Source organism: Colletes gigas, unplaced genomic scaffold, assembly GCF_013123115.1.
Source record: "Colletes gigas isolate AHSC1104 unplaced genomic scaffold, ASM1312311v1 Colletes_gigas_Sc00021, whole genome shotgun sequence".
Classification (NCBI taxonomy): Eukaryota; Metazoa; Arthropoda; class Insecta; order Hymenoptera; family Colletidae; genus Colletes; species Colletes gigas.
In genome coordinates this window covers 2,572,401-2,598,919 of record NW_025106650.1, presented here as the reverse complement: position 1 = coordinate 2,598,919, position 26,519 = coordinate 2,572,401, and the positions used below count along the sequence as shown (strand labels likewise).

The 26,519-nt window shown below is 34.6% G+C and overlaps 2 protein-coding genes across 3 annotated transcripts; one reads left to right on the top strand and one right to left on the bottom strand.

The window, feature by feature from the left end:
- The first annotated feature begins 36 nt into the window (after positions 1-36).
- LOC122401059 (paired amphipathic helix protein Sin3a) lies at positions 37-20,323 on the top strand. 2 transcript variants are annotated; one of them, XM_043402974.1, is made up of 18 exons: positions 37-1,390; positions 3,877-4,169; positions 4,666-4,839; positions 4,993-5,145; positions 5,242-5,573; positions 5,659-5,896; positions 5,976-6,230; positions 6,336-6,752; positions 6,854-7,305; positions 7,392-7,866; positions 7,935-8,181; positions 8,263-8,634; positions 8,724-8,893; positions 8,996-9,190; positions 9,442-9,720; positions 14,930-15,081; positions 15,190-15,400; positions 15,483-20,323. In XM_043402974.1, the coding sequence occupies exons 2-18, from the start codon at positions 3,897-3,899 to the stop codon at positions 15,732-15,734; spliced, it is 4,647 nt and encodes a 1,548-aa protein (XP_043258909.1). In that variant the 5' UTR covers positions 37-1,390; positions 3,877-3,896; the 3' UTR covers positions 15,735-20,323. The 2 variants fall into 2 exon arrangements, with proteins under 2 accessions (XP_043258909.1, XP_043258910.1); XM_043402975.1 differs by having other exon boundaries at positions 100-1,390; positions 6,351-6,752.
- On the bottom strand, positions 18,190-26,004 carry LOC122401061. Its single transcript, XM_043402980.1, has 3 exons — positions 25,457-26,004; positions 23,775-23,980; positions 18,190-21,122 (listed from the first exon to the last, which is right to left on the bottom strand). Exons 1-3 carry the CDS (start codon positions 25,544-25,546, stop codon positions 20,984-20,986), a joined length of 435 nt encoding a protein of 144 aa, XP_043258915.1. The 5' UTR covers positions 25,547-26,004; the 3' UTR covers positions 18,190-20,983.
- Positions 26,005-26,519: the final 515 nt, after the last annotated feature.

The window sequence follows — 26,519 nt, the reverse complement described above, 5'->3', positions numbered from 1 at the left end:
TATTCGAGACTATTCATCTGCTTTTTTTCTCCACAGTATTTATATCTATAGATATTAGCTGTTTTTTTTTTTGGTAATGAACATTCTTTATCTTATATATTAATTCGATTCGACGTAACGAACACGAATTATTACGACAATGTTTGCTTACAAAAAAATTTCGGTAAAATAATAAAAAAAATACTTGAATTTCTATCGATCGAAATACTCTATTTGCTCTATGAAACTTAAACTGTCACTGATCGACTGGAAAGCGTGGTCAAGCGATAGCCGTAGAAAAATACGATGCTAACAAATACACGCGTGCGTAATTGTCATGTTAATGCGTTCTAAGACGATTTTGTCGCAGCGATTACATTCCGAGTGATTCCGGATGTTTTAAGTTATTTAAAAGTGTGTGGAGTGCCTTTATCCAAGAAAACGTGGAAAAAATACCGACGAATAATCGATGCACAATTAATGAAAGTTCGAAGAGAAGTCTCGTAAGACCTATGTGTGGCACGTACGCTTTGCAGGAGGTACCCGAGTGGTTGGTAACAGAGACGCTTAGCGGATGAATACGGTCCTGCGCGATCCCCTCCACCTTCCTCATCCCGCTATACGACCAGTCAGTTCCTTGTTTGCCATACAAAATCCAATAGTTTGCCTTGTACCTCGAGAGTGCGAGTATGCCTTTCGCATTTGCCTTTTTTTCTTTAAAAAAGTGCGGTAATCCATTGAAGTACTCGCGAAAATGTGCATTTTACTAAGTTTGTTTACTCACACGACGAGATTTCGATGGTTCTGAGAGGGAGATCCGAGAGAGCATAGTAAATTCCTGTCGCGACCAGACCGACCGGCCCGTTAAGGCTTCGTCGATTTTTTGGTCGTGAAAAAACAACGGAGCCGAAGCTTTTGTGCGGAAAGTCAGTTATACGACTGGAAAAGACCGATTACGACGGGAAGAGGTGGTACAAGTGCTTCGGGTACTCGAGGTGGCTCCTTTGTAGAAGGAGCACCACAGGACGAATATTTTCACTGGAGCTCTCGGGAAAATGTGTTATGTATTTACGTGGAATATTGCGTAACGTCGAGGGCCGGGAAGTGTTTGGAAACGTGCAACACTGACAAACCTCGCTTCGACGACTTCACGAGACGGCCTGTGCGCGTCCGTGCAGCTGGCTTTACCGGCTCTATTTCGTCTCTCTGTCCCAGCGAAATTCCCCTCGCGAGGCCGATACCGCGATCGAAATTTTCCGAAGAAAGAAATTCCACCGACGGCCGTATCTCCTCGTGGAAGAGTACAACTTTCGTCGCGATCAACCATTTCACCTCGACCACTTGCTCCTGGACAACTTCCCTCGAAATTCAGTGGTGCAAGGACGTTCAACTTCTTTTCAGATGGACATTGGTATGTACACCTTTTACATTAGGTTGCTGCATATGAAATTTTGTTTCTTCGAATACACATCAGTCACCTAGCCTCGTTCAGAACTGAATGTATTTCGTCTACACTATTCGTATGATTTCCTGCACATCTTTAGACTATGCATCGGTTGCATTGTTTTGTTTCTACGAATGTCAGGAATTCTCTAAGCTAAATACCATTCGAGCATCATTATTTATCAATTTTCAGAACTAACGTTGAATTCGTCTTCAAATATTAAAGTTACACCTTCCTTTTATACAGCATTAACATCAGTCATTAGACTGATTCTTTATATTGTAAAACAAGAAACACGAAGTACCAAACTAGGAACCTCTTTTAGAAGAAAATCCTTCGTCTTTAAAATCATATATAACAATTAACGATTGAATACCGTATAACCCAAAATTAAAGAAACATTTTGTACGCATCAACCTAATATCTGAACATTTTCTTCTTTTGTCTATATTAACAATGTTCCTATATACATGAAACATCATTATAAACTATTATATAGATGTATATCTACTATGCAGACGTAGAAGCATTAAGGTGCAATTATTTTTATAACAAACTTTTGGAATACAGTATAACTTTCATTTGATAATATGATTTTTATCCTCTTTAACTTTGTATTATTCTAAATCATACAGATACCTTACCAGTGTTTACAAGCATACACAAGTAGTTTCTCTATAGTATCAGAACCTTTTTTGCATGTTGTTTGTCGCTATATTTTGTATCTCATATTCATGGGAACAAAGTAAACATTGTTAGAAAAAGATTCAAAAAGTGCTATGAATCTTTGTAACATTGCTGGTTAAAAAGAAGTAACGAATAAAGTATTTAGGCATATATTTTCATAAGTACAAGTATAGGAACAAACATAAGTAGAACATATTTCCTTGAAAATCTTATCTATTCACTTAGATAATGTTAATTAACATATTCATAGATTCAATTAATAAGTAACAACAGTAGGATTTATTCCTGTGTAAACATCAATAATCTTAGGAGAAAATTTCTATATCGTACATCTAAACAAAGTCAAACATCGAAGAAATAATATGAGCAACGGTTAAGAACTAGGTTTTAAAAGACTTAATTTATGTATATGTCATACTTTTTATAGCATATATTTTTCTACATTATGGTTTTGCTTATTTGATCCGAAAGTCATTAAAAAGCACAACATAAAAATGTACATATGACAGTGTACAAATTGGAGATATGCAAGAGCAATTGGTAATTATACGATTAAAAATGTATCACGCATTTCAGTGTGCATTCATCAATATTAATGATCATTAATGTTTCTTGAAAGAAATTTTTATTTTTACAGAACGTATACGTACATATAATTATACATATATAATACACAGCATCATTTATGTGAGGTTATATTATCTGAAACACTATAAAAAGTCCATTTTCTCAACAAATTTCTAGTATTAAGCTTATTGTTTATTCTTTACAATAACCTTTCATATCCATATGAATTAAAAAAACATAACCACGTGCATTTTAGGTGTTTAATATTATGCAATGTATATAGTAGTCGTAGGTATGAGTAATTCGGCTATTTTTAACTTTAAAATCGAACGAAAAATCTCATTCTGAATTACTTTAAATCGATCGATAATAAATTGCTATATCGTATAATATATTTTTAACAAGATATCGCATACGGATGTTCGGAATTAATTTCAGAGTCGCATTGTGACGCGTTCGAATCCGTGAAAATGCGAGGGAAACGTTTAGGATTCGTAACTTGGTGATTTTCTTTCGTGGAAACAATGATGAGGTTTTTACCTTTTCGTCGATTTTCACGATCTCCGTCGCATCTTTTTAGACAGAAAGTTTCTTCTACGTATGAAGTTACGGGAAAGTGCTCTCACTGCTTCGGTTCCGTTGCGTGGTGCTGTCACACGTAGCTCTCGGCGCGCGGTGCTTTCAAAATTCCGGGACAGCCGTGTAAATTAAAATCAATTCGTTTCGAGTGCATAGAATATAGTTTAAGATTGCATTTCAGCTCGCATACGAACGTATTTATGTGCGCGTTGGCTCGCGTACTGTGGATGCATTAGCGATCGCGTCATTTTATCACCGTAAACGAAACAATACTGAACGCTTTCGAAGCTGCACGGTGCTCTTCCGTCTATTCCGTGGCGCGCCAAATATGCCGAGAACGATACTGCAAACCTTATTGTTTGAGTGCATAGCAGACGATGGTCATTTTTTAATACATAAACCCTTTTGATGCTGAGCTCGAACGCTAAACGTTACGTGTGTAGTGTGTAGGAGTCCCGTAGTCGTATTTCTTAATCATATTTGTTGAACGCCTATAGGCGTTCGCTGCACGCACTGCACCGATCGAGCACTTGTAAACAACCACGGCAACCAAAGGGTTGAACAATATAATACTATCACGTGGAATAAGTGTTTGAGCGATACCGTCTCTCGATTCGTAGCATTTCCAATGTGATCTGCGATGAAACGCGTTCGCGGGCTGGACGAGGTAGCATCACCAGCAGCAGCAACATTAAAGCACTCGTCAGTGAGTGCAGGAAGTGGCTTAGGTGGCGGAGGAGGTGGTTTAGAGTACCATTCAAGCAGTGGAATAGGCGTTGTTGTACCTGGCCAAGCAGTTCGATCAGTTACTTCGAAAGAAATGCCGGGAAGCATACAATTTGGAACTGCCCAAGCTCAACAGCAATACACTGGAGCAATTGTTGTGCCGACCGCGGCTCCGTCCCCCATTAAGGTGCGTTATCTACGTTATAATAACAATAGCGACCAACAGAAAAACAATCGAAACCATCGTTTTTTACGTTCTTGAATATTTGCTATTTTTAAAATATTTATTTAAATATAACGATATATTTGAATTTTCTTTTTCTCTTTGGAATTATTGCTCATAATTGCATTTTACGAAGTACAAAATATACGGTGCAACCGATACGAGAGCGAATGAAATTAATCCGCTTAAAACCGATCTATCGAATTAAACGTCCGCGCGTTACGCTTTTGTAATTGCTACGTTAATAAATTTCTTTCCCTATGATGTGATTTGTACGATTTATTGGCCTGCTTAGCGAGAAGCAAAAAGATAAATAAAATTTTGTTTAAAGTATCTTTATGTTCAAGATGTATTAATTTTTTTGTACCGTGCTACAAGTTTACAAATACAGAAACGCGATCGAATGTTCCGTAGTAATTGCGTTAGGATATTTTGCAATCGCTGCATATTTTTTTTTTAGGGAAGTGGATCTGCAGGACTTACTTCTACATGTAGCAGTAGCAGTGTAAATACTGGTGGAGGATTGCATAGTGGGATAGGTGGTGGGAATAACCATAGTATGGGTTCTCAACAACCTACATCAGGAACACAAAGTCAAGTTCATAGCCAGCAACAACCAACAATAAGGCATAAGGTTCATATTACATAAATATTAGAACATTTTAAACTTCATATTAAACATTTATGAGCAATAATTTTATGTAAACGTATCTATACAAAATTGAAAAGATTTTGTGTGTTTCGACTAAATAAATGTTGCATAAAAATTTTCTTGTTCCTTTCATAGGTTCATTCTAGTAATGTAACACCATTAGCTTCAACCCCACCAGGCACCAGCCTAGGTGGTGGTAGTGGATCCCAACAATTTCAGAGATTAAAAGTAGAAGATGCATTGTCCTACTTAGATAAAGTCAAGTACAAATTTAGTGATCAGCCGCAGGTATATTGAAGATAATTTATGTAGCATGATATTCCATGTCTGTTTCATTAAATAGTATTGTTGATACAAGTAATTATATTACATGCTTATTTGTAGGTGTATAATGACTTCTTAGATATTATGAAAGAATTCAAGTCACAAAGCATAGATACTCCAGGAGTCATAACACGAGTGAGTCATTTATTCAAAGGGCATCCTGAACTTATTGTTGGTTTCAACACATTTCTTCCACCGGGATATAAAATAGAAGTACAGGCAAACGAGCAAGGATACGCGTTTCAAGTATCAGTCAGTATGCCGAGTCCAACGGCAACGCATACTGCTACTTTATCGCAGCATCATTGTACAGTAAACGTTGGTTCGCCCCCTGTTGCGAGTCCACCAACACAACCAGCAAAAGCACCCCCAGTTTTGCAAATAATGCAAGGGTAAGATATCGGCGGTTATCATTCGACTTTTTAGTTCTTTTACCGAACGTGTTAGTAATCGATTGGTCGTTTTATTTAAAATCAGATCTGGAAATATACATCATTCTTTGGCAAACAATATTTCCAACAATAGTTTAACAGTACATGCACCATCACCACCACCGGTACAGACATACAATAATTCGCACGTTAGTGCAGCTCAAGCTCAGGCTGTGAGTCAAGCGTTAAGCCAAGCACAAGATGGAATACCAACCAGTGGACAAACTCAACAGAGTCAACCGGTTGAATTTAACCATGCAATTAATTATGTTAATAAAATCAAGGTTTGCATCTGATTGAAAAAGTTATAGCAACAAGATATAAGATAAGTCGTGTTACTATCTCAATTGTTTTGAATTTTAGAACCGATTCCAAGGTCAACCAGACAAGTATAAAAGATTTTTAGAAATTTTGCATACGTATCAGAAAGAACAAAGGAATTTGAAAGAGTCTGGGCATATGGGTGGTACGAGTGGGTCCGGTGCAACTGGAGGTGCAAAGCACTTAACAGAAGCAGAAGTTTACAGTCAAGTTGCAAAGTTGTTTGAAAATCAAGAAGATTTGCTTGCCGAATTTGGGCAATTTTTACCAGACGCCACTAATCAACAGAGCTCACTGGTGAGTCACATATATCGAATGTTAACTATAGAAAGAAATAAAATATTCGATTATTAATGTTCCTTCAAATATAGAGTTGTAACAGCGTTTTCTGATTGGTATTAGTCTGTTATGTTTCAGACTAACAAGACTGCTACCGTTAACGATCATACAACAATCGTTAAGAAACCATTGGGACCTAAGGCACCATACAACAATTCGGGAAATATTTCGAGAGAATTGCGAGAGTCGAGCGGCACTGGTACAATAGAACGTGAAAGTCGCGATCACAGGGATCGTGAACGAGAACGTGACAGATCTGGCGTACGAGATATTAATAGTGTTCAGAAATTTGGCCACAGTACAGGACAATTAAAAAGAAGTCCATCGTTCACGCCTTCGGTAACAGCCGGAAATTCTCATCATATACAACACGGTCCACCCCCCTTGAAGAAACATAAGGTGTCCTCTATACGCGAATGCGTTACTATAGCTGAAGCTGGGAAATACGGCAGTTTGAACGACTATGCGTTCTTTGACAAGGTCAGCACTTGGAATTCAGAATTATTGTAGTATTAAATTTTAAAAAGTTTTAACTATAAAAGAAATCAGAAAATGTTGAATTTGAAAATATACTTGCTTAGGTTCGTAAAGCTCTGAGGTCTCAGGAAGTATATGAAAATTTTCTACGATGCTTGGTCCTTTTTAATCAAGAGATAGTGTCCAAATCTGAGTTGGTGCAGTTGATAACGCCATTTCTCGGTCGCTTTCCGGAGCTTTTACGCTGGTTTAAGGATTTTCTTGGTCATTTACCTGACTCCTCTACCACCGCCACAACAAACACAGGGAGCAATTTAAACGTCGAAGCGCTACCAAATAATGTTGTACGAAGTCATCAAGAACGACCTCAAGGCGATTTGGCGATGGAAATCGATTATACAGCATGTAAACGTCTAGGAGCGTCGTATTGCGCGTTACCAAAGTCATACGTTCAACCAAAGTGTACAGGGAGAACGCAGTTGTGTAAAGAAGTTCTTAATGATACATGGGTTTCGTTTCCAACTTGGTCAGAGGACAGTACATTCGTAACATCGAGGTTTGTATTTATTTTCCTAATTATTTTTTACATTGTACTTGTGATCAATCGACGCGGGACATTTTATTGTTCAATGTAATATTTAGAAAAACTCAATACGAAGAATCGATTTATCGCTGCGAGGATGAACGATTCGAATTGGACGGTGTGATAGAAACAAATGCGTCAACGATTAGAGTTCTCGAAGGTGTTCACAAGAAAATGAGTAGAATGAGTCAAGAGGAACTTCAGAAATTCAAGCTCGATGATTGTCTTGGTGGTTGTTCTCCTACGATTCATCAGAGGGCTTTGAAGAGGATATACGGCGATAAAGCTGCTGATATTATAGACGGTCTTAAGAAAAATCCTATAGTAGCGGTACCAGTGGTTCTCCGACGATTAAAAAGTAAAGAGGAGGAGTGGCGGGAGGCGCAGAAAGGTTTTAATAAAATTTGGAGAGAACAAAACGAGAAATACTACTTAAAGTCCCTAGATCATCAGGGTATCAATTTTAAGCAAAATGACGTGAAAGCACTAAGATCTAAAAGCTTATTTAATGAGATTGAAACGTTATATGATGAGGTTTGTAACGTTTCTTTTACGCATGTACATTTTATTTTCTCGTTATTAAATATCTGTTCATCTTGCAGAGACACGAACAAGTGGACGATGGCAACGGAGACGGCCAAAACAATAGCGGCCCGCACCTTGTATTACCCTATAAAGATAAATCTGTTCTAGACGATGCAGCTAATCTTCTTATTCATCACGTAAAACGTCAAACAGCTATCCACAAAGAAGATAAACAACGAATAAAGCTTTTATTGAAGCATTTTATACCTGATCTTTTCTTTCATCCACGCCAGGAGCTTAGCGACGACGAAAGGGACGAAGATGGTAAGTAAAACATAACAATTGAACGAAATTTCTATGGTTTATAAAAAAACTGAATTTATTTAATTCGCGTTATCGTAACAGATGAAAAAGAAGATATGAATGTAGCAGCGTGTAGCAATTCTCAATCAATAACGATGAATGCTTCTCCGTTGGGTGGTGGTCTTCAAGCGAATAGGAACAAAGCGCCGGTATCTCCGATTCCGTCTTCCACGTCGATTAAAACCGAACCCGATGTAAAGCTACCCATTCATGCCCTGTCGAACGACCCCGAAGAAGCGTACACGCTTTTCATGGGGAGTAACAATTGGTACCTCTTTTTGAGGTTACATCACATCCTGTGCGAAAGGTTGACAAAAATGTATGAAAGAGCAGTCGCCCTTGCGGAAGAGGAATCGCGGTACAAGCAGCAGCGCAAAGAAAGTACAGCCGTCGCATTAAGATTAAAACCCAAAAGTAAGTAAATAAACTATTGTTTTATGTACATAACTAACAATTGCAAATGAATATCATTAAAATTTAACACGGTCGTGTATTTGATGTAGATGAAATTGAAATTGAGGACTATTATCCTGCATTTTTGGATATGGTTAAAAATGTCCTGGACGGTAACATGGAGAGCACCGCGTATGAAGATACGTTACGAGAAATGTTCGGTATTCATGCATATATTGCCTTCACGTTGGATAAGGTTGTAACGTATGCTGTGAGACAAGTAAGTACACGTGTTTTAACATTTCAAAATTTATCTAGGAATGCCAGTTAATGCGTCTTTACAACGGTAACTAATTCATAAACAAAAATATGATACGTTCAGTTGCAGCATTTGGTTTCGGATCCCATATGCCAACAATGCATGGAACTATTTCAACGAGAGCAGCGTCAACCAAAAGAAAGTAGTGGTGCCGGTGGTTTGTGTGCTACTGCATATATGAGACTTGGTGCAGAAATGGCGTATCAACGTAAAGCTGAGAAAGCCATGGCAGACGAAAACTGTTTTAAAATATACATAGTAAGTATTCAATATTAATCTTCTCTTTTAAAATGAATTTACTCTATAAATAAAAATGTTGATTTAACCTGGTTTAAGAGATATCTCGAACTTAATATGTTACAAAATTTTTTGTCTTAATATTATTTCTACCTTGGTTTTACGTTATATTCGTAATATATTATTGATGTGATAAAATTTAAAATAGAAAATGTTATATTTAACGGATTGCACGAAGGTAATTATGAATTCGTAATTTTTCTTTGTTACAGTATAAAAAGGACTGCAAAATGACAATGGAATTATTGGATACAGAGGGTGATGAGGCAATGGACAACAGTTGTAGGGAAAGGGAAAGGGAAGGAGTTACAGTGTCTGAAAAATGGTCTACGTATGTTGAGAGGTATTCTGCTCCAGCTGGACAGACTAGCCCGAAAGACACCCCTACCTTAACAGACAATGAGCCAACAACCAATCATCCTGTGAGTAACGACCAGGCAGCAAGGGGGGGGAGGGGCAGAAAGCGCAAGAACACTGACATTAGCAAGAAGGTATAGGATCCACATCCCTTTTCATAATCATTGCCACCGTTGCAGTTTACGTTCATTCGTATTTGATGTCTGTGATTGGAGTTGTACTGTTGCCATTTAGTGTACAACTAGTGTCCCAAAGAATGGAAGTTATACAAAACTTTCTTCTATTACTTCGTGTGATTATATTAATGCTGAGGTATTCATGCGTAAAACGTTTTAATCGCAGTCAGGCACTTTTCCAGAAATCAGTCTTCAAGAGAATCTTTGTTGACTTCCTTAAAAGTAGAAAATATTTTAGGATCAAACGTTGCAGCATGTATGTGTGTATATGTACACGTATATAAATGTATGTGTACATGTATATGTTTTATATAGATGTACATATATGTTTTTATATATGTGTATATGTATACGTTTATATATATGTATATGTATTTATGGATATATATACATATATATATATATATATCGGTTGTTTGCTAATACGAGGAAGCTACATGGTCATACAAGATCTGCTATCATCGACGCTTTATTATGCGAATGGGGTCAAAGCACTGATTCATACTTGTCGTTGCATAGAAGTCACAGATCTTTGTATACATAAGTAGAACGAACTAATATTCTTTTAAACGCAAAAAAAAAAGATAACGGAAGGTCATATATTTATTTTCATAATATTTAAAGAGATAAGAGAGACATGATTTCCATCTCAGTGCGTCCAACGTGGTGCTGTAAATTAAGTAAAATTTTGCATAGTGGACTACAAAACAAATCCCCGTTCTTCATTCTGTATATATTCGCTCGTACTTTTGGTGTGTTGCAACAACACCGTTAAACGTTATACGATACCTTATAAATTATATTTCTACATTCTATGAATTTAAAATAGGACAACGACACTTGAAGAGCAATTTTTTCAAATTTCAAATGCAGAAGATCGCCAACAACATTCATAAACATGCTACTATTATTAGTACTATTTCATCCGTTCTTCGTAATTGCTTTGCTTCCTCGTTTTTTTACGATGCGAACAACTTCTAGGTTGACGTACTTGTCCACGTAATTATTCATCAGGGTTTTTTTTTAATGTGATATTTTTAATTGAAATCTTTTTTATGGGTTTAGGATTGAAAGGTATTTAATATTTTTCATAATATGAAGGAAAATGCACGATATGTAAATTCACATATAACAAATTTTATATTTTGTTTTCGTAATTTTATTTAAATTTTATATTTATTCGTCTCATGGTTATCTAATAACGTTTTTGTTCGTTGTTTTTGTTTCATGTGAGTTTTGTAAATGACTGTATAAGAGTATACAAGCTTTGTGAAAGCTTGTAAAATTTGGAATCTTTTTACTTCATTAAAAATGATTTATCTAGTTTCATGTTGAAAACATGATTTTTCTGTAAACGTGCTATCGTACGTAAAAATAATCGGGTCAACGAAATGAACAAGGAAAATTTAATGTATACATTGATGTGTATTGTCTATTATCGTACTGTTTTCGTAATTGTCCACTTTACGTTTCTTTAAAAACAGAAAGCTAAATAATTGAAGAAAGGTGTAGTTGTGGGATGAAAAATAGTGGCAAATGTGTAACACATTTGCATATGTACAAAACAGGAAGGGGACACGGCATACACAAATGAAGTCATCCGAGTAGTGCCATAACGAATGTAAAATGTTAGCTTAAAACATAACATTTGATATTGGTCAATTCTTACTCTTTATTTCATTTTCATCTATTATTATACTAGATAAGATCGTAATTCCTAGAATTTATAAATGAAATAGAACTTAAAGAATGTAAATATTTGATATAAATTTGTACATATGTTTTGATACGCAACTTAGGTCGACTGGTAGTGTGCATCACTAACTTATAAAATTCCACCATTCGCTATCATATTCAAAGATTAGTGAAGCCTTTGGAAAGGAAATATGGATATTGACTCGTGAACACATTACTTCCACGCCACTTCACGTCGTGCAGTATCGTGGCATATTCTGTCATTCGTCTTACTCCAACTAAAAAATTTGTTACTGCAATACCCCTAATATGCCGGAGTTACTGTTAAAAAAACGAATGCGAAGAGAAGACGCAGAATACGACATATAACGTTAAGGTCCTGCGTGGAAATTAATGAAAGAAGCATGGAAAATTTCTCGTCCCTATCTTTAAATTAGGGTACGTTAACGAAACATTGAAATTGTGTATTTTTTAGGCATTAGAGATTATTCCATAAAAGGTCAACGATGAATTTTAATAGTAGGACTGAAGCCTGTTTAGAGCACTTTGATCTATAAAACTAGCTATCAATGCAACATGTTATATTACATTCTTAGGATCAAATTCATTGGTTTGAAGAATGTAGTATGGTATGCCATGCTGTTGTATGCAATAAAATACAGTATACATTGGTTCTAGCTTAAATTTAAACTGGAAATAGCGTATCATGGCGTGGACCAAGTGTGTTCCTGGCTTAACTGTTGCGCCATTGTGAAATACGTGTGTATGATAATTCTTTGCTGTGTATATATTAATATATAAGTAGTGAAGCAAAGATTATATGGTGTAGTATGTAAATAGAAAGTCACTTGTATCTTTTAATTAATACGCAGCTTTGATCAAAGAACGTAACAGTATGAAGCGTTGATATCCCCTGATCAAATATTTGCCAAAGGTTTCACAGGTTTAGCTCTCTATGTTGCTGCTATTGCTTTTGCACAAGAAGGTCCTTTCGGTACTCTAATGAATTTTCATTTGTGTAATTATATTCTTTCCTTGGAGATAGTACAGTTCTGTTGGAGGTATTGATAATTTCACAGTGCAGTAATAAGAATTGTTATCATTCAAGGATTAAAACATTGTTCGTGTTGAGCTCAGTTTTACATTTGAAGAGTAATTTTTATGAAATGATCTTTCTTTGTTTTTTCTAGGTTTCAACAAGCTTATCAATTTCATAGTTAATGTGCTTTTAACTTTATTATGTTTAAAAGTCGCATTAGGATTTCTTTTTTAACAAAACGCTAGTAATTCCATACTAGTTTTATTGTTTGATGTTGAGATATACGTTTTATACGTTTTATGGGCAACAGGTACTGTTAGTTTTCTCTGCCATAGTGTTTTGTACAGTATACATACTTTTGTGACGAGAGTGGATTTTCAGATGCAGTGTTTGCAATGTTGTTTCCTCATTGAATATATCTACGTATTTTGTACAAAATGTAAACATGCATTTTCTGACAAAGCTCTGCATCACGGAATTTTAAGCGCTATATATAGAGAGAGAGTTTACACGTATTACGTACGTGTATTTATATATTTTTCATTTGTTTAACAGTTCAATACGTTTTTATTAGACAACGTGGCACAAATTTAATTAATTTAACGATATACATATATGTAATTGTTGCCACAAATAATCTGATTTAAACGTTACTGTAACATTTGTAATATAGTTTCATTGAGACTATGAGGTCGTATCTGCTGACAGATTTTATGTGATTGTTATAAGCTCATATCTCCGTTTTCACTTTACGCAGTGAATTTTAAACTCTATATATATATAAGACATATATATATATATTTTGTAACTGTAATCTGTATATGAAACGAATATACATATAATAATAGATAACAATAATATTGTATAGAAGAGAGATATTGAAATACATGAACAATGCTTTTAAACATTATTGTCTAACATCATTTTGTACCACTAAATTTATTACTTTGATTCTCCAATGATATTCATTTTTTATAAGAAGTTCTTTGCCTGTATTGTTTATAAAAAAAAAAGAAATATTTTTAACACTGTATTTAAATACATGATAATCATAAATATTTAATTCAGATGTTTAAATTTTTGTTTATCCTCATCTGATTTTTATTTTAGATATTTTCTTATTTAGCTTCGATTTGTTTTGCTTATTATTTCAATATTATATCACATATGCCAAATATTGAACGGTGATAAATCTTAAGAGTAATATATCTCTTTTCTAACACATCTGTATTTTAAAATAGTAAAGCTCATAGCTTAAAATTATTGAATAGTTTAATTAAAATTATGTTAATACTTTTCTCTTTTATTATGCTTTTGGTCCACAAGTTCGTTCATTGTCTATGAATGTAGATATATCGTAAATTGAACTGGAAATATTATTTTAAACACGTTTCTTTCCACTTCATCTTATGCTTTTGCATTAATTTCATTTGTATAACATGATACGAACAAAATGTTTTATTATTTGCGAAATATTATTGGTACTGGAACTAAATATAGTGGTACTTGTTAATACAGTTTTTATTATATATTAATAAAAACGATTATATGATATTTAATTTACAATTAATAATGAATTCTAACATGTTCAACTTTTATTTATTTTCTAATCGTTTAAATTATTTTGTTATCGAATATGATTCACTATTTAATAATAATTACTCATATAGTATCAATAATATATCAAAAAAATAATAAAACAATATGCAACCTGTTTTGTTGCAAACATTTTGCTGAATATGATTTATTTCCGATTATTGCTTTTTGTGCATAACATTTCTTGCATAAATATTAACATTTTTACATTCATCTTTAAAACATATCCTTTGACCTATCCATATTTCTCCGAGTTAATTACTGGTAAATTTTATTTATAGAATACAACTTCATTGATATGTATGTGATTAAGTATGTGTCAGCGTGTAATGACAATCACATAATGGCAAGTAACTTATTAAGTTAAAGAAAACATCAATGAATAAAGAAAAACGAAGATAATAGGACCAAAAAGGAATAACTATTAATTTTTCTTTTTAAAGTGATTTTTGCTTTAAAATTATAACTTTATAAAAGTTTAGTTGTTTATGTAGAAAAGCAAAAATTGTTATGTTATGACTTTTTCTACTATTTATTTTTGTAATTCCTTTCTAAATTCTATTGCTTTCTGTTTTAAAGTTTATTTAATTGTTATTACTTCAAGAAAAGCATGAAATGATGCTTAAAAGCATAAAAAGCAACGTGCACAATATTGTAATAAATCATTTTACAATTGTGCTGTAATAAGAGAATTTTTACATTAAGTATGTTAAAGTTATTGTTAGTACTAATTACATACAGTAGTGAAATGAATAATGCTATTAAGATTTAGATACGAATATCTACACCATTAAAGTTTACATTTAAAAAAAAATTAACATAAAATGGTTGTTGTAGATGGATGGAAATGGTTGGAGTTCTTTAGGCAGAATCTTGGCAGGCCGTAAACCCGTATTTCTGTATCGTAATGTTAGACAATGGAGGAAGAGAGCTGCTAGAATGATGTCAGCATCCATGCCTAATACAAATCATCCTGAGAAAGGCACAGAGTAAATATTTTTTATTATACTTGTTTATATCATCCGACTATTTATTGATAATATTTTCTCATTTGTTTCGCTAATATGTTTTATTAATAATTATTTGTGTCTTTCCAGATCAACCGATAAAGATAAAGCATTGGATTCTGTAGATGCACTTTTAAAACGGCCTTCTGGTTTAAGATTAGCAGACTCTGGAGATACATCTGACATCATCAATTCTGATGAGACACAATGCAGATTTAATCCTAACAGTTACCAAATGCTTTATATTGCTAGTAAGGAAGCATTCCTTTATAAACAAAATTCATTCAGCCGTGCCAGAGAGGTGTGTTTTACGAATGTAACTTTTTATTCGTCTCGAGCAATATTAAATATTTATACTATTATTATTTTTTTTTTTGTAATAGTGTCATCCAGCTGTGACGAAACATTTGAACTCGAAGTTCCATCAGTGGCTTGCATCTTGGGCGTCTAAAAATGTGGCGGACATTCAGCATCGGTTGTGCCAGGATTGGTTAATGGGACGTTACGAAAACTTAATCCCTCATAAAACACGAGTGATCACAGATAATGACCAAACTAGATCACCTTACCGGCAATACAATCGTTATCGTGTAGAACGCTTGCAAAGCGACCTTTTAACGGAACCATGTGTATAATCTTACATCTCTTATAATTTCTTTACTATTCTTTGAGAATATATAATTATTACTGAGAGTTCGTTTCGATAATCTCATATTCGTGGATACTTTCTTTTAATAATTAGTTAAAGGAGGATTATTATTATCGTGGGCAAAATTAAGACTGATTCTTGACCTAGGTTTCATACATGAACTACTAAAGAACGTCTTGTTTTGCCAATGAAATTCATCGTAAATGAAGACGGCAAAGAAATGGTCGTTAAGAAAGGAGTATCGAGGAATATAACAAATCGTCTATAGTTGTGTACTACACTCATTGCATTCGACTTATACAAAATTTGATTCTTTTACTGTACAGGTATGATTAATAATGGTACAAACGGAAATATCGCTGTTTCGTTAAACTGTTATTTATCTAAAATGATTACGATTTTTTTGAATGTAAAATATTAAATTGATGAATTAAATTAAATAGCGAGAATGAAATATGATCGAAATACGCGATATTTTCAAACGTATCGAAGATAAGCTTGTGATCAGGTAATATAAGATTATTTAAACGTAATGTTTTTTTTCCGCGATTATTATTTTTCCATCACATTAGATAGAGATTCTCCAAGTAGGGTTTTACATAAGAGAGTAAAGTTAAAATAAAACTTTTGATACTTTATGTAATCTTAAACAATTTAGGAAAAATATTCTATCTTAATATAACTGTCGTTTGTAAGTACATTGCAGATTCAGCCAATTTTATTGCATTCAGTATTGTATTTTTATAGACTTATATGAGTATCATCGAAATATTAAATACCGTTACCAATTAAAAATATTCAAACTTAGGCATTGTTCTACTATGCAGGTATGTCTTTTTATTGATAATAAACTGCGACAGTAAAATATTAAACGTTTAATAGAATGTAAGAATGGATCAAAATAAATTGGCTAAAACTGTATAGTTTCTTCAACTGATGAGAGATTTAAAAAAAAAAGAAGTTCTTTCGGGTTGCATCGGTACTACAGGTTTTCCAGTTTTTTCTAATAATTTTGAAAGCTATTATACGAAATACTTTGTATATATATGTAAAATATTTCTGTTCAAAGTTTTTAATAATTTACTTCTCTTATTTTCTTACGAACGATACAATTATGATTCGAAACCTCTCTCTTCTTAAAAACTAATTATACATAGACTGTATGTATAAATACATGCTTGTACGTATGTATATGTATGTATGTATGGATGTACGATAATTGATTGCATATGTATGTATATACACATGAAACGGGAATAAACATTAGGCCTTATTTTTTACCTGATCTTTAGGCTACTTGATAAAAAAAAAAAAACTTGTAAAATGTTAAATATTATAATGGTGTTCCTGTACAGTGCAAAGGTGATGACAGCATTAAAGTGCGGTGTTAATTGGAAAAGGTATTGATTCACCACGCACGAGGTACATGGCTCGAGTTGTAATTTTATGTTATTCTTACTATCTTAAGTATATACTTTTTACCGATTCACTTTTATTTGTATATTGCTGTAAAAGATATACAGTATACCTATATCTTTTATAGTGATATTACATGTATATTTAAATATATATATATATATATATACATATACCTATAAACCTGACAAAAATACGATTTTTTATATTGTCGATATTTTCAATGTTAAATTCTCTGTTCGTGAAACTATCATAAGAAATATAGTAACTAAATAGAAGTTCGTGCGTGGTAATAAAAAAAAAAATAACAATTCCCGTGTAATATTCAGACTGCATGTAGTCGTCATTACACCCGGAAACACGAATCAGTTTCGTTGCAAAATCAATTCTGTCGACATTCAAGACATTCAGGGGAAAATAAGGTATAAAATATATTGACGGATAATAGTATATGCATCAATCAGTTGGATACATCTTATCCTAATTATACGGATTTCGTTGAAGTCTTAGCGTCTCTGTTTCTGCGTATAATTTAAAAAAAAAATATGTTGTTACATATACACATTCACACACGCACATAAGTACACTGTGCCGCTCAGTTATGCAATATACTGTAATTGTACAATTAACCTGTGTATCTTATCAAAAGGTGAAGAAAGAAAGGAGAGACGCGGTCTTCCGATGCTCGACTACTTGTGACTATATTTACTAGATAGTGTATTTTATCAAGAAATTGCTAATTTTAAAAGCGTATGTCCGTGTATCAAAAGTGAATGTACAGGCAATTTTATTACTCGAGATAATAATTTAATGTTGATATATTTTGCACAAATCATTATTAATATTAATAAACCATTAATATTACGGTTGTTCTATTTTATTGATTTTGCATTTTCAGGTCACAGAAAATGATTGAACTTATAACAGTGTGTATGAAAGTGGATGAAAAGTATATAACTATTATTATGGGTTGAGGTAAGTGGTGGTTGGTGGAATCAGGGCTGATGCTATGCAATACAACAATGTTTCCTACAACATTACTTATTTTTATTAAAAATGATAACATCGATAATCGTACAACTATAGATAATTTACCCTTCCTGTGTATTAAATATTAAATGAAATACTGCATACGAATACATTGCCTGAACTATTTTCTACAGTATTTTCTACATGCTTTCTTAAAACGCTGATAACATTTAGAATCTTATTAATTTTCTGAGTGATGTATCGCACAAATTAATCGTGCAACATTCGAGTTGTTAGTTGAATCTTTTCTTAATAGTAGTATACATTTTGAAAAAAAGTAAAAATCCATCAAATTAATAAAATATATGAAAAGAAAATTAAGTATAATTTATACTTCAAACAAGAATTAAGAATATAAGCTATATGTGTATTTTGGTAATATAGTAAATAGAAACTGCAAACGTGTAGAAAAACGTTTCTATATAATTACTTTTCTATTTTATCGTTTCATGTATATCAAATGTAATGCAATTGAAGAAGACGAGATAATGTGTTGTTACTTCCGTGTCTTATCATAAAGTATTTTTTTATATTATTCAAAAGCAATTGCAAGACGATGTAGTATATCTATGAAACGTAAAAGATACGAATAAACATTAGCTGGAGTAGGGACCTCTTTGATCTTTGAATAAAAATTCGAGTATGATGTTACGTACTGAATGAATGATATTAGTTACATTACTATTGTTTTTAGGTCGTTATAAATAGTTGATTATGATACACAAAAAATTCGAAAGAATTTCTCCCGTTAAGTACAAAATAGTGGATTGCGCCTTATTAAAATACTGTAACTAACTTTGCTACGTTTACATCACCTTGAATACATACAAGGTGCGATTAACCCCTCACGGACGGACATTTTAGTATGTTAAAATTACTTTATCCAATGTATACATATTATTTTAATATATATATGTATATATTAAAGAAATCAATTTTTTTGATTTATGCAATAGGTTTCTAAAGAATTTCTCGATGTACAATGGTAAGAGTATGTTGCCCAGTATATGCAGACAACGTCCGCAAAGAGTTAACTTAAAGTAATTATTTCCATTTAATAATGAACTTCGATGAATAAGATCGTTATTTCAATTGCTTTAAAATTCAAATTTGTTTCGATGTCGAAATTGATCTTCGACAAGTGTCTGAAAATTGAATTAGACGTTCAATGTGTTTTACGTAGATAAAATGATTAATGTCTTTTAAAATTTTTCCTGCTGAATTTATGATAAACGGAAATGACGCAATATGCAAATAACTTTACATCCTAATAGGCCGTGCAATATTTCCGTCAGGAATTTAAAACGCGATTTCCTGTTTATTTATCGAAGTAATATATTTTAGGAATTACAGTTACAAATACGAATGTTTATATTCTTATCAACAATTTGATAGAAACTTGAACGAGATTGAAAATTGCTTTTAATAACACGAATTGAGTCTGGGATGATTAAAATTTAAACAGACTAAATTCAAAATTCTTGTATGCATTCGTAAAGGATTAATACGAGTTGCTACTTAATCGCTTTATGGCGAATTTTACGTTGTGCATAGTTTGATGGAAAATTTTTAATTTACGGTTTTGCTTCCGTGCGTCTAGTTTATGTCGAACGATAGTATATCAATCTGCGATTCGTTTGTATCTCATTTTTCACTTTTATATCGATTTCAGCAACGTTAGAAATTCGCAACGGTTTTTTTCACGAATTGAACAATCTCAATTTAGCGCGAGACTTTTGTTTTCATGGCAACACAGAATTCCCGCCTAATAACCAACTGGTCAGTTCCTATTCGTCTACTCGAGGTGACGCTGTTCGAAGACACACGGTTGAGTATTAAGGTAAAAATTAATAATTTTAATCAAAACATCTTGCTAAAATTATACAAAAATCACGAACAATAATTAAAAACAAGCTACTGTATTAAATTTTATCGAAAACAATTGTTGTATGGCGTAATACTTTCGTTTCCATGGCAACGCAGAATTCCCGCCTAATAATCAACCGGTCAGTTACTTCCTGTTCGTCTAGTTCGTCAGTTCCTGTTCAGATTGATGCTGTTCGAAGACACACAGTTGAGTATCAAGGTAAAAATCAATAATTTGAATTAAAAAATCTTGCTAAAACTGTATGAGAATCATGAAGAGTAATTAAAGAGAAGCTACTGTATCGAATTCTGTTGAAAACAATCGTTGTGTGGCATAATACTTGGGTCTCAAAGTCTCGCGCTCGTGATTCGGGTTCCGATAACTTTTGTTCGAACATCTCTCGATTTTCATTCGATCCGTGTCCTAATACTAAAAATTTGGTGAAAACTCTTAAATATAATCGAACGAATGCCGATGAGCAAAAAATTTAGAGCATATACTATTCAACTTAATATAATTCTGGTCGTCGGGAACAGTCGGATTTGAATCGGGACTCTGCGTACAATTCGAGTTTCGCGTGGCGCTTTCGTCGCAGGGTTAGGTTTAGTCGACCGCGAAACTTCGAAGTTCACCGTCAGAAAAACTTTGCACGCGATGAAAATAAAACTGGTGACCCGTCCTGTTTTTCATCCTAAGTTGTGTTTACGTGCATGAGAGTCAACACAAGACGTTCGTGTCATTATTGGCCATCCTTTCTCGTGAACCAATGGCACAAGGAGATTACTGGAAGAGGAAATGGACGAAGAATATTACTGGCCGATAACGAAGGAATAGTCGGCGTTCCCGGGACCAGGAGGTAAGTGGAAATCTGTTCGTTCGACACGGTGAAGTAGTGGTTGACACCATGACAACGGACGCACGTTCTAATTTACGTAGTCTGCAGAGTCCAAACCGTCATCGAAATCCACCGTCGTATTTTGACGGCAATGATATACATACGCGCTCATCGACAAGTTCTCACCAGTGTGTACGCACCTGTAGGTTTCGTCGGGGCATCTGCATCTAAAAGAGAAAATAAAGTTGCGTTTAGACTTCGTTTTGTGGCATCAAAAATTCTAGCTCCTATTTTTTCTTATCAACGATACAGTTTTATACGCGGAAATTTATTTAATTATTTGAATAGTTTCGAATTTGCGAGTTTTTATGATGGCGGTTCTGTCGCTAGAATAATACAGATTTAATGTCAAGCTTCGCGCGTTCACCGCCAGGTGGAAACCATAAAATTCTCTGCGAGACAAAAACTTTGATTTTAGGACAATTGTAAACTACGTCATTTAAAATTTGCTTTAGTATTTATTTTTGAAAATTCATCCTTCGATGTAATACTAAATGAAAATCTTAATTTCTTCGGTTTCGTGACTTAGACAATTTTAAATATGACCGATAATGTCTCTGTCTGCTGAAAAAGCCACAAACCTCTTTACCAACTAAGTTTCGTGTCGTTGAAAGAAGCTACGTATACAGGGTGTTCGGTCACCTCTGAGAAAAATTTTAATGGGAGATTACAGAAGCCAAAATAAGACGAAAATCAAGAATATTAATTTTTTGTTTGAGGCTTCGTTAAAAAGTTATTAACAATTAAATTAAAAAATTTCAAATCGTTCTGGAAAAATTATTTTCTGTTGCGGGGGTCAATTACAATCATTTTTGGTGAATAGACATACCCCCGAAATCCTGCGCATTTTTGAGAAAAAAATTCAGTACGGGCGGAACTTTAAACGTTAATAACTTTTTAACGAAGCCTCCATCAACAAATTGGTATTCTTGATTTTCGTCTTATTTTGGCCTCTAGAATCCCCCATTAAAATTTTTCCCAGGGGTAGAACACCCTGTATAACACGTGTATAGTACTTATTTTTAAATACTTATAACTTTTGATATAGTTAATTCCGACACTTAAAATTGGTATTTCTGTAATCTAATTATCTAATTCTATTATGTAAGGTAAACAAATCATAATTTTTGGTCTCTCAAAACGAATTGCAACCCCTTCTGCCGATTCCCTTTTTTTTAGTCAGCAGGGATTTGTAGGTACCCACAAATTTTAGGTATTAAATATTCTTTATATAATAAATTACGCGAGTCTATATATTCCCGTCCTAATATACACAATAATAAAAGAGAAAAAAGCAAAATAATGCGCTGTTATAGGTCAGTTCGTGTTTACAACGGACGACCAATAAGACAAATATTTACAACGATAGAAGTAATATTTACATGATTTCTTTACTTTCTTCCAAATAAGTTTCATAAATATTCTTCACTTTAACCGACGAGCAATTCAGTAGATTTTATTTTACTATTTTAGTCTATACTTTTATGAACTTATATCTCGTGCTTCTCATATCGTTTTGAATTCATTTACTCTGATTTTTTCAAATAATAAAATAAATGTTTTTCCAACGAATAGAATCATTTTTTCACTCTTGATTACAACGTATATATATATATATAAATAACTAATAGGAAAATGTAGAATGAGACAAGTTTTTAAAACAGTGCTTTTCCTTTTAAAAATATTCCTATGAATCGTGAATATTTTGAGTATCGTATTTAGAAATCGGAAACGGACGGACGATCAAAAATCAGTCTGAACAGTAGCTTCTTTAGTACGAAACGAAGAGATTAATGATTCATTATGAACTTGTTGGTAAACGATAAAGTGTTTATTACTCTTTACTTTGCGGGGTTATTGCGTATAGCACAGTCGATTCATGAAGATCGGGTTTTATCGATGTTTCTTTGCTTACTCATGATATATAATGGACATTGGGTACCAATCGCTTACGCATATTCTTGATACATTCGCAGCATGTTTTCTTAAGAATCTGCTTGACGCACGTCTTATTAATGATTATTAATTGAATGTATATCTATATATTATGATCATTATGCACACATTTATATCAAAACTATAGATACGTGGCTCGTAGTTTCAAGTAATCCGTTTTTTCTTAAACGACCGAGGTCGTTTATTGATTTGTATATAGGATTATATATATATTTGCATAAATAGTACAAGAATTGTATGCTCGTAATTATTTACAATCTTTATAGTTAAAAATTTTCAATGATTCTCAGCGTGTGGATCGTTTGAAATTGATTCACTGTTCGCGTAACGGAATGGTGTAGGAAACAGCGAGACAATAGAAGATAATTGATTACCATATATGCACAGTAACTAATAATTATGACATATCCTTGAAATTTTGAACGATTTCTTTAAAATAGAACAAGAATCACATATTTCTCGATAACGTTAGAGTTGTTTGGTTATTTCTCTGGAAATAAAGAATTTGAAAATTCGAAGTTTGAAGTTCGATTTCGAATACGTAGACGAGGCTTCCAGAATTTAATTTTGGAAGAATTAGATCGCGTGTACTCGAACCAGCAAAATATTTGTTAAAGTGATATCAATAAACGTGGTTTAATAGCAATAAATGAACATGTGCCCGTCGAGCTACAGAAAAACGTGAAAAACAGCAAACCAATCGTGAACAAAAGACACACACATTCAATACGGAGAATATAGATTTTCTTTTATCACTTCAGCAATATTAATAAGCATTAAATAATAGAAAATATTTTTCATGGAGGTCGAACGATGTTAGGCTCGAATTAGTTTTATCGGTGGATATATGCAGTGTTTCTTACGTATTTGCCATGAAAACTTTGGATCGACGAGTGATGCGATCGTACGCGTTCCATCCGCATGGTGAATCATAGCAGTTCCGTTTAGGTTTGTCGCTTCCGCTTTCGGTCGCCCTTAGGATCCTCAAGCTGTCGGGGTAGGCTTCGTCGGGGTAAGCTCTGTCGGGATCGGACTCGTGGACGATCTGTCGCACTTGCTCCGCGAACTCCTGCAAGAATATACGCACAAGGTGTTTGATTTTACATATCTTGTGCTATTTTCGACCGAAATAACAGCTATTGCAGATAGCATAACGCTTCGATCACGTCGTCGAAGGTAGAATTTCATTCCGTAAGCACGAACGCAATTTTACCTTTAATTTCTCGACGTCGAAGTCACTTTGCAAGCTTTCCTTTAAGACTACTCGATATGTTATCGTTCGACCATAATTTATTGGCAAAAAAATTCGCGAGTTCAAATATTAAGAACGCATGGTCATTCGATAATTAATATTTATATCGCGACGAAAAAAGTTTGGAGATTGGGATTGTTTTACAATTCTGACATAATTTTACAAATTGATATTCAAACGAAGTTTTAAAAAAGGAAACAACCGGACGAAAATATATAAAAATTTATGAAAGTCTTTATCTTTGAAATAAAAATATTGCCCACTGCAAAATTTTCTCGATGGGCAAAGCTTCTAGGAGGATTTCTAAGAGACCATTAAACCTCTAAGGCTCTTGATTAGTTTCTCTTTTTCTATTCGCATATTGAAAGCCGCACGAACAATTTTGTCAATTTAATATACTATTTCACAATTAATATTTGAATTGTTTTTTTGAAATCGTTCGGAGAAGAAGTTCCTCGGCTCTTTTATTACACGTTAAATCAACGATATCGAATTCGAAAATCGTAATTTTTTAGCGATTCGTATTATTGCGCAGGTTGCGTCCCAATTACTTTAATCGAACAAGATTACTAATCCAATGTCAATTGATATCGACTTTTCGCAATTTCGTATCGAGTTGTTACAAAATAAGAGTAAAAAGATTGCAAACTCGGGATCAGAATCGAGCGAGTACATTCGCGAATAATAAATATTTTACATTCGTTGGTCTAATAAATCTGTCGATAGATTTCAATCTAAGCAGTTTACGGAATAAATCTAAAATTTGCATTCGCATTGTTCGCGGATAAAATTCGCCCAGTTCTGCTCGTGATTCTCGGAATCAAGGGAAACGCTGCTTGAGTTTCACCGAGAGCCCCATCGGTTCGAAAATAAGATATACAGTTGTAATGGATGGTGGAAGGTCGGGACAGTCGATGGAAGGATCTCTCCGATATTAAAAATATATTACAAACCACGTAACAATTCGGGTCCGTGGAAACGCTCGGGGACCGTATAATTAATTTCTTTGCCTTCTTGACGAGGTTTAAATTACGGCGACGGAGGCATCGGCGGTACACGCGATTTGAGAATACTCGAGGAAGAAGCAGCGAAATTTCCTCGAGTGCAGTAAGAAGGTTCGCGCAAACCGAAAGGGCAAAAAGAGATCGCGCGTGCACGCGAGAACCGGCGAAAGAAGCAGCCTTCAGGATCCCTTGCCCGGCTACCGTTATACGCGATCGATCCCTAACGATCGAGGATCAACGAGCTTTTTCCCAACGGTAAACAGCGACAATTGTCGTTATCGTCACTTACCTCCGATCTGACCGCCGCGCTGGAGGAAAATTCGACCAAGCTGAGAACCGCTCCTAACGTCACAATTAATTTAAACAGCGGCAAAGTCATTTTTGCCGTGGTGGTATCGTTCGAAACTGCCGGCCGGATACGCCGCTGGATACAACGATCTAAGGGCTAGCAACTCTCTCCACGAAAGTTCCCTCGACTCCTCCGGTTTCTCCTTTCTCCTCCGTTCTCCTCGTCGGACGTTTTTATTTTCGAATCGGCGTGAACGCGATGGCGTGCGCGTTAACTTTCGTCATGCGATCCTCGTGGATCGTGTATAAGTGGAGAGGTATTTTCCGACGAGTCTCGAGGCGGGATGGATCCGCGCGGTGGCTCGACTGCGAAACGCGGTCTGCAAGGATGGACCTCACTCGAGGACTCGCGATCTGCTACTGATACCGCCCAGTGTGCTCAGCGGGTGAATTCAAACAAGCGTACGCGTGCTCCTTCGCCGTTCAGATCGATACGTGTACGTACGTGGATTCCGCGTTGCTTCTTCCGACTTTATACATAGACTGACGCCTCGTATAGAATGAGGAGACTTCCGAGATGCCGGCAGTTTATATAGGCTGAGCTAGCCGACGGTGGGGCGGGGGGAGGGGGGCGGGAACGTCGGAGGGAGCCTGTTGAAGAAAGAACGAGATAGGTCGATCGAGAGAGCGCGTGGGAAACGCGATGACCGGGGGGAAGGGGGTTCCAGAAGTTGTAATAATAAGAACAACAGTATTAATAATAATGAACTTTAAGTATCCTCCGACGTCTGCGTTCCTTCTCGGTATCGACTCGTCGACCGATCGCGGCATCCAACGATCCGAGGATCCATCTGGTCGACGGCGATCGAAGGGTGGAAATATTGCGCGCAGAATCGTAAAAAGGTAAGGCATTACAACCGGCGGTCCGCGTTTCTTTTTTTAAGCATTGTACGCACCGGAGGCGGAGGTGGTACGCGATGCTGCGGAGGCGTGGATTTTTTTTTTTAATCGTTTTCTGAGTGTTCAACGCGCACACTTATCTTTTTCGTTCTGTGATGCGCTTC

Bases quoted from the DNA above. Each gene is read 5' to 3' on its own strand.
- LOC122401059 (XM_043402974.1), top strand. From the start codon at position 3,897: ATGAAACGCGTTCGCGGGCTGGACGAGGTAGCATCACCAGCAGCAGCA. The intron at 7,306-7,391 runs GTTTGTATTTAT...TGTAATATTTAG, and splicing joins AGTACATTCGTAACATCGAG to AAAAACTCAATACGAAGAAT. The intron at 15,082-15,189 runs GTAAATATTTTT...GTGTCTTTCCAG, and splicing joins CATCCTGAGAAAGGCACAGA to ATCAACCGATAAAGATAAAG.
- LOC122401061 (XM_043402980.1), bottom strand. From the start codon at position 25,546: ATGACTTTGCCGCTGTTTAAATTAATTGTGACGTTAGGAGCGGTTCTC. The intron at 23,981-25,456 runs GTAAGTGACGAT...ATATTCTTGCAG, and splicing joins GCGCGGCGGTCAGATCGGAG to GAGTTCGCGGAGCAAGTGCG. The intron at 21,123-23,774 runs GTAAGAAACACT...TTTCTCTTTTAG, and splicing joins AAAGTTTTCATGGCAAATAC to ATGCAGATGCCCCGACGAAA.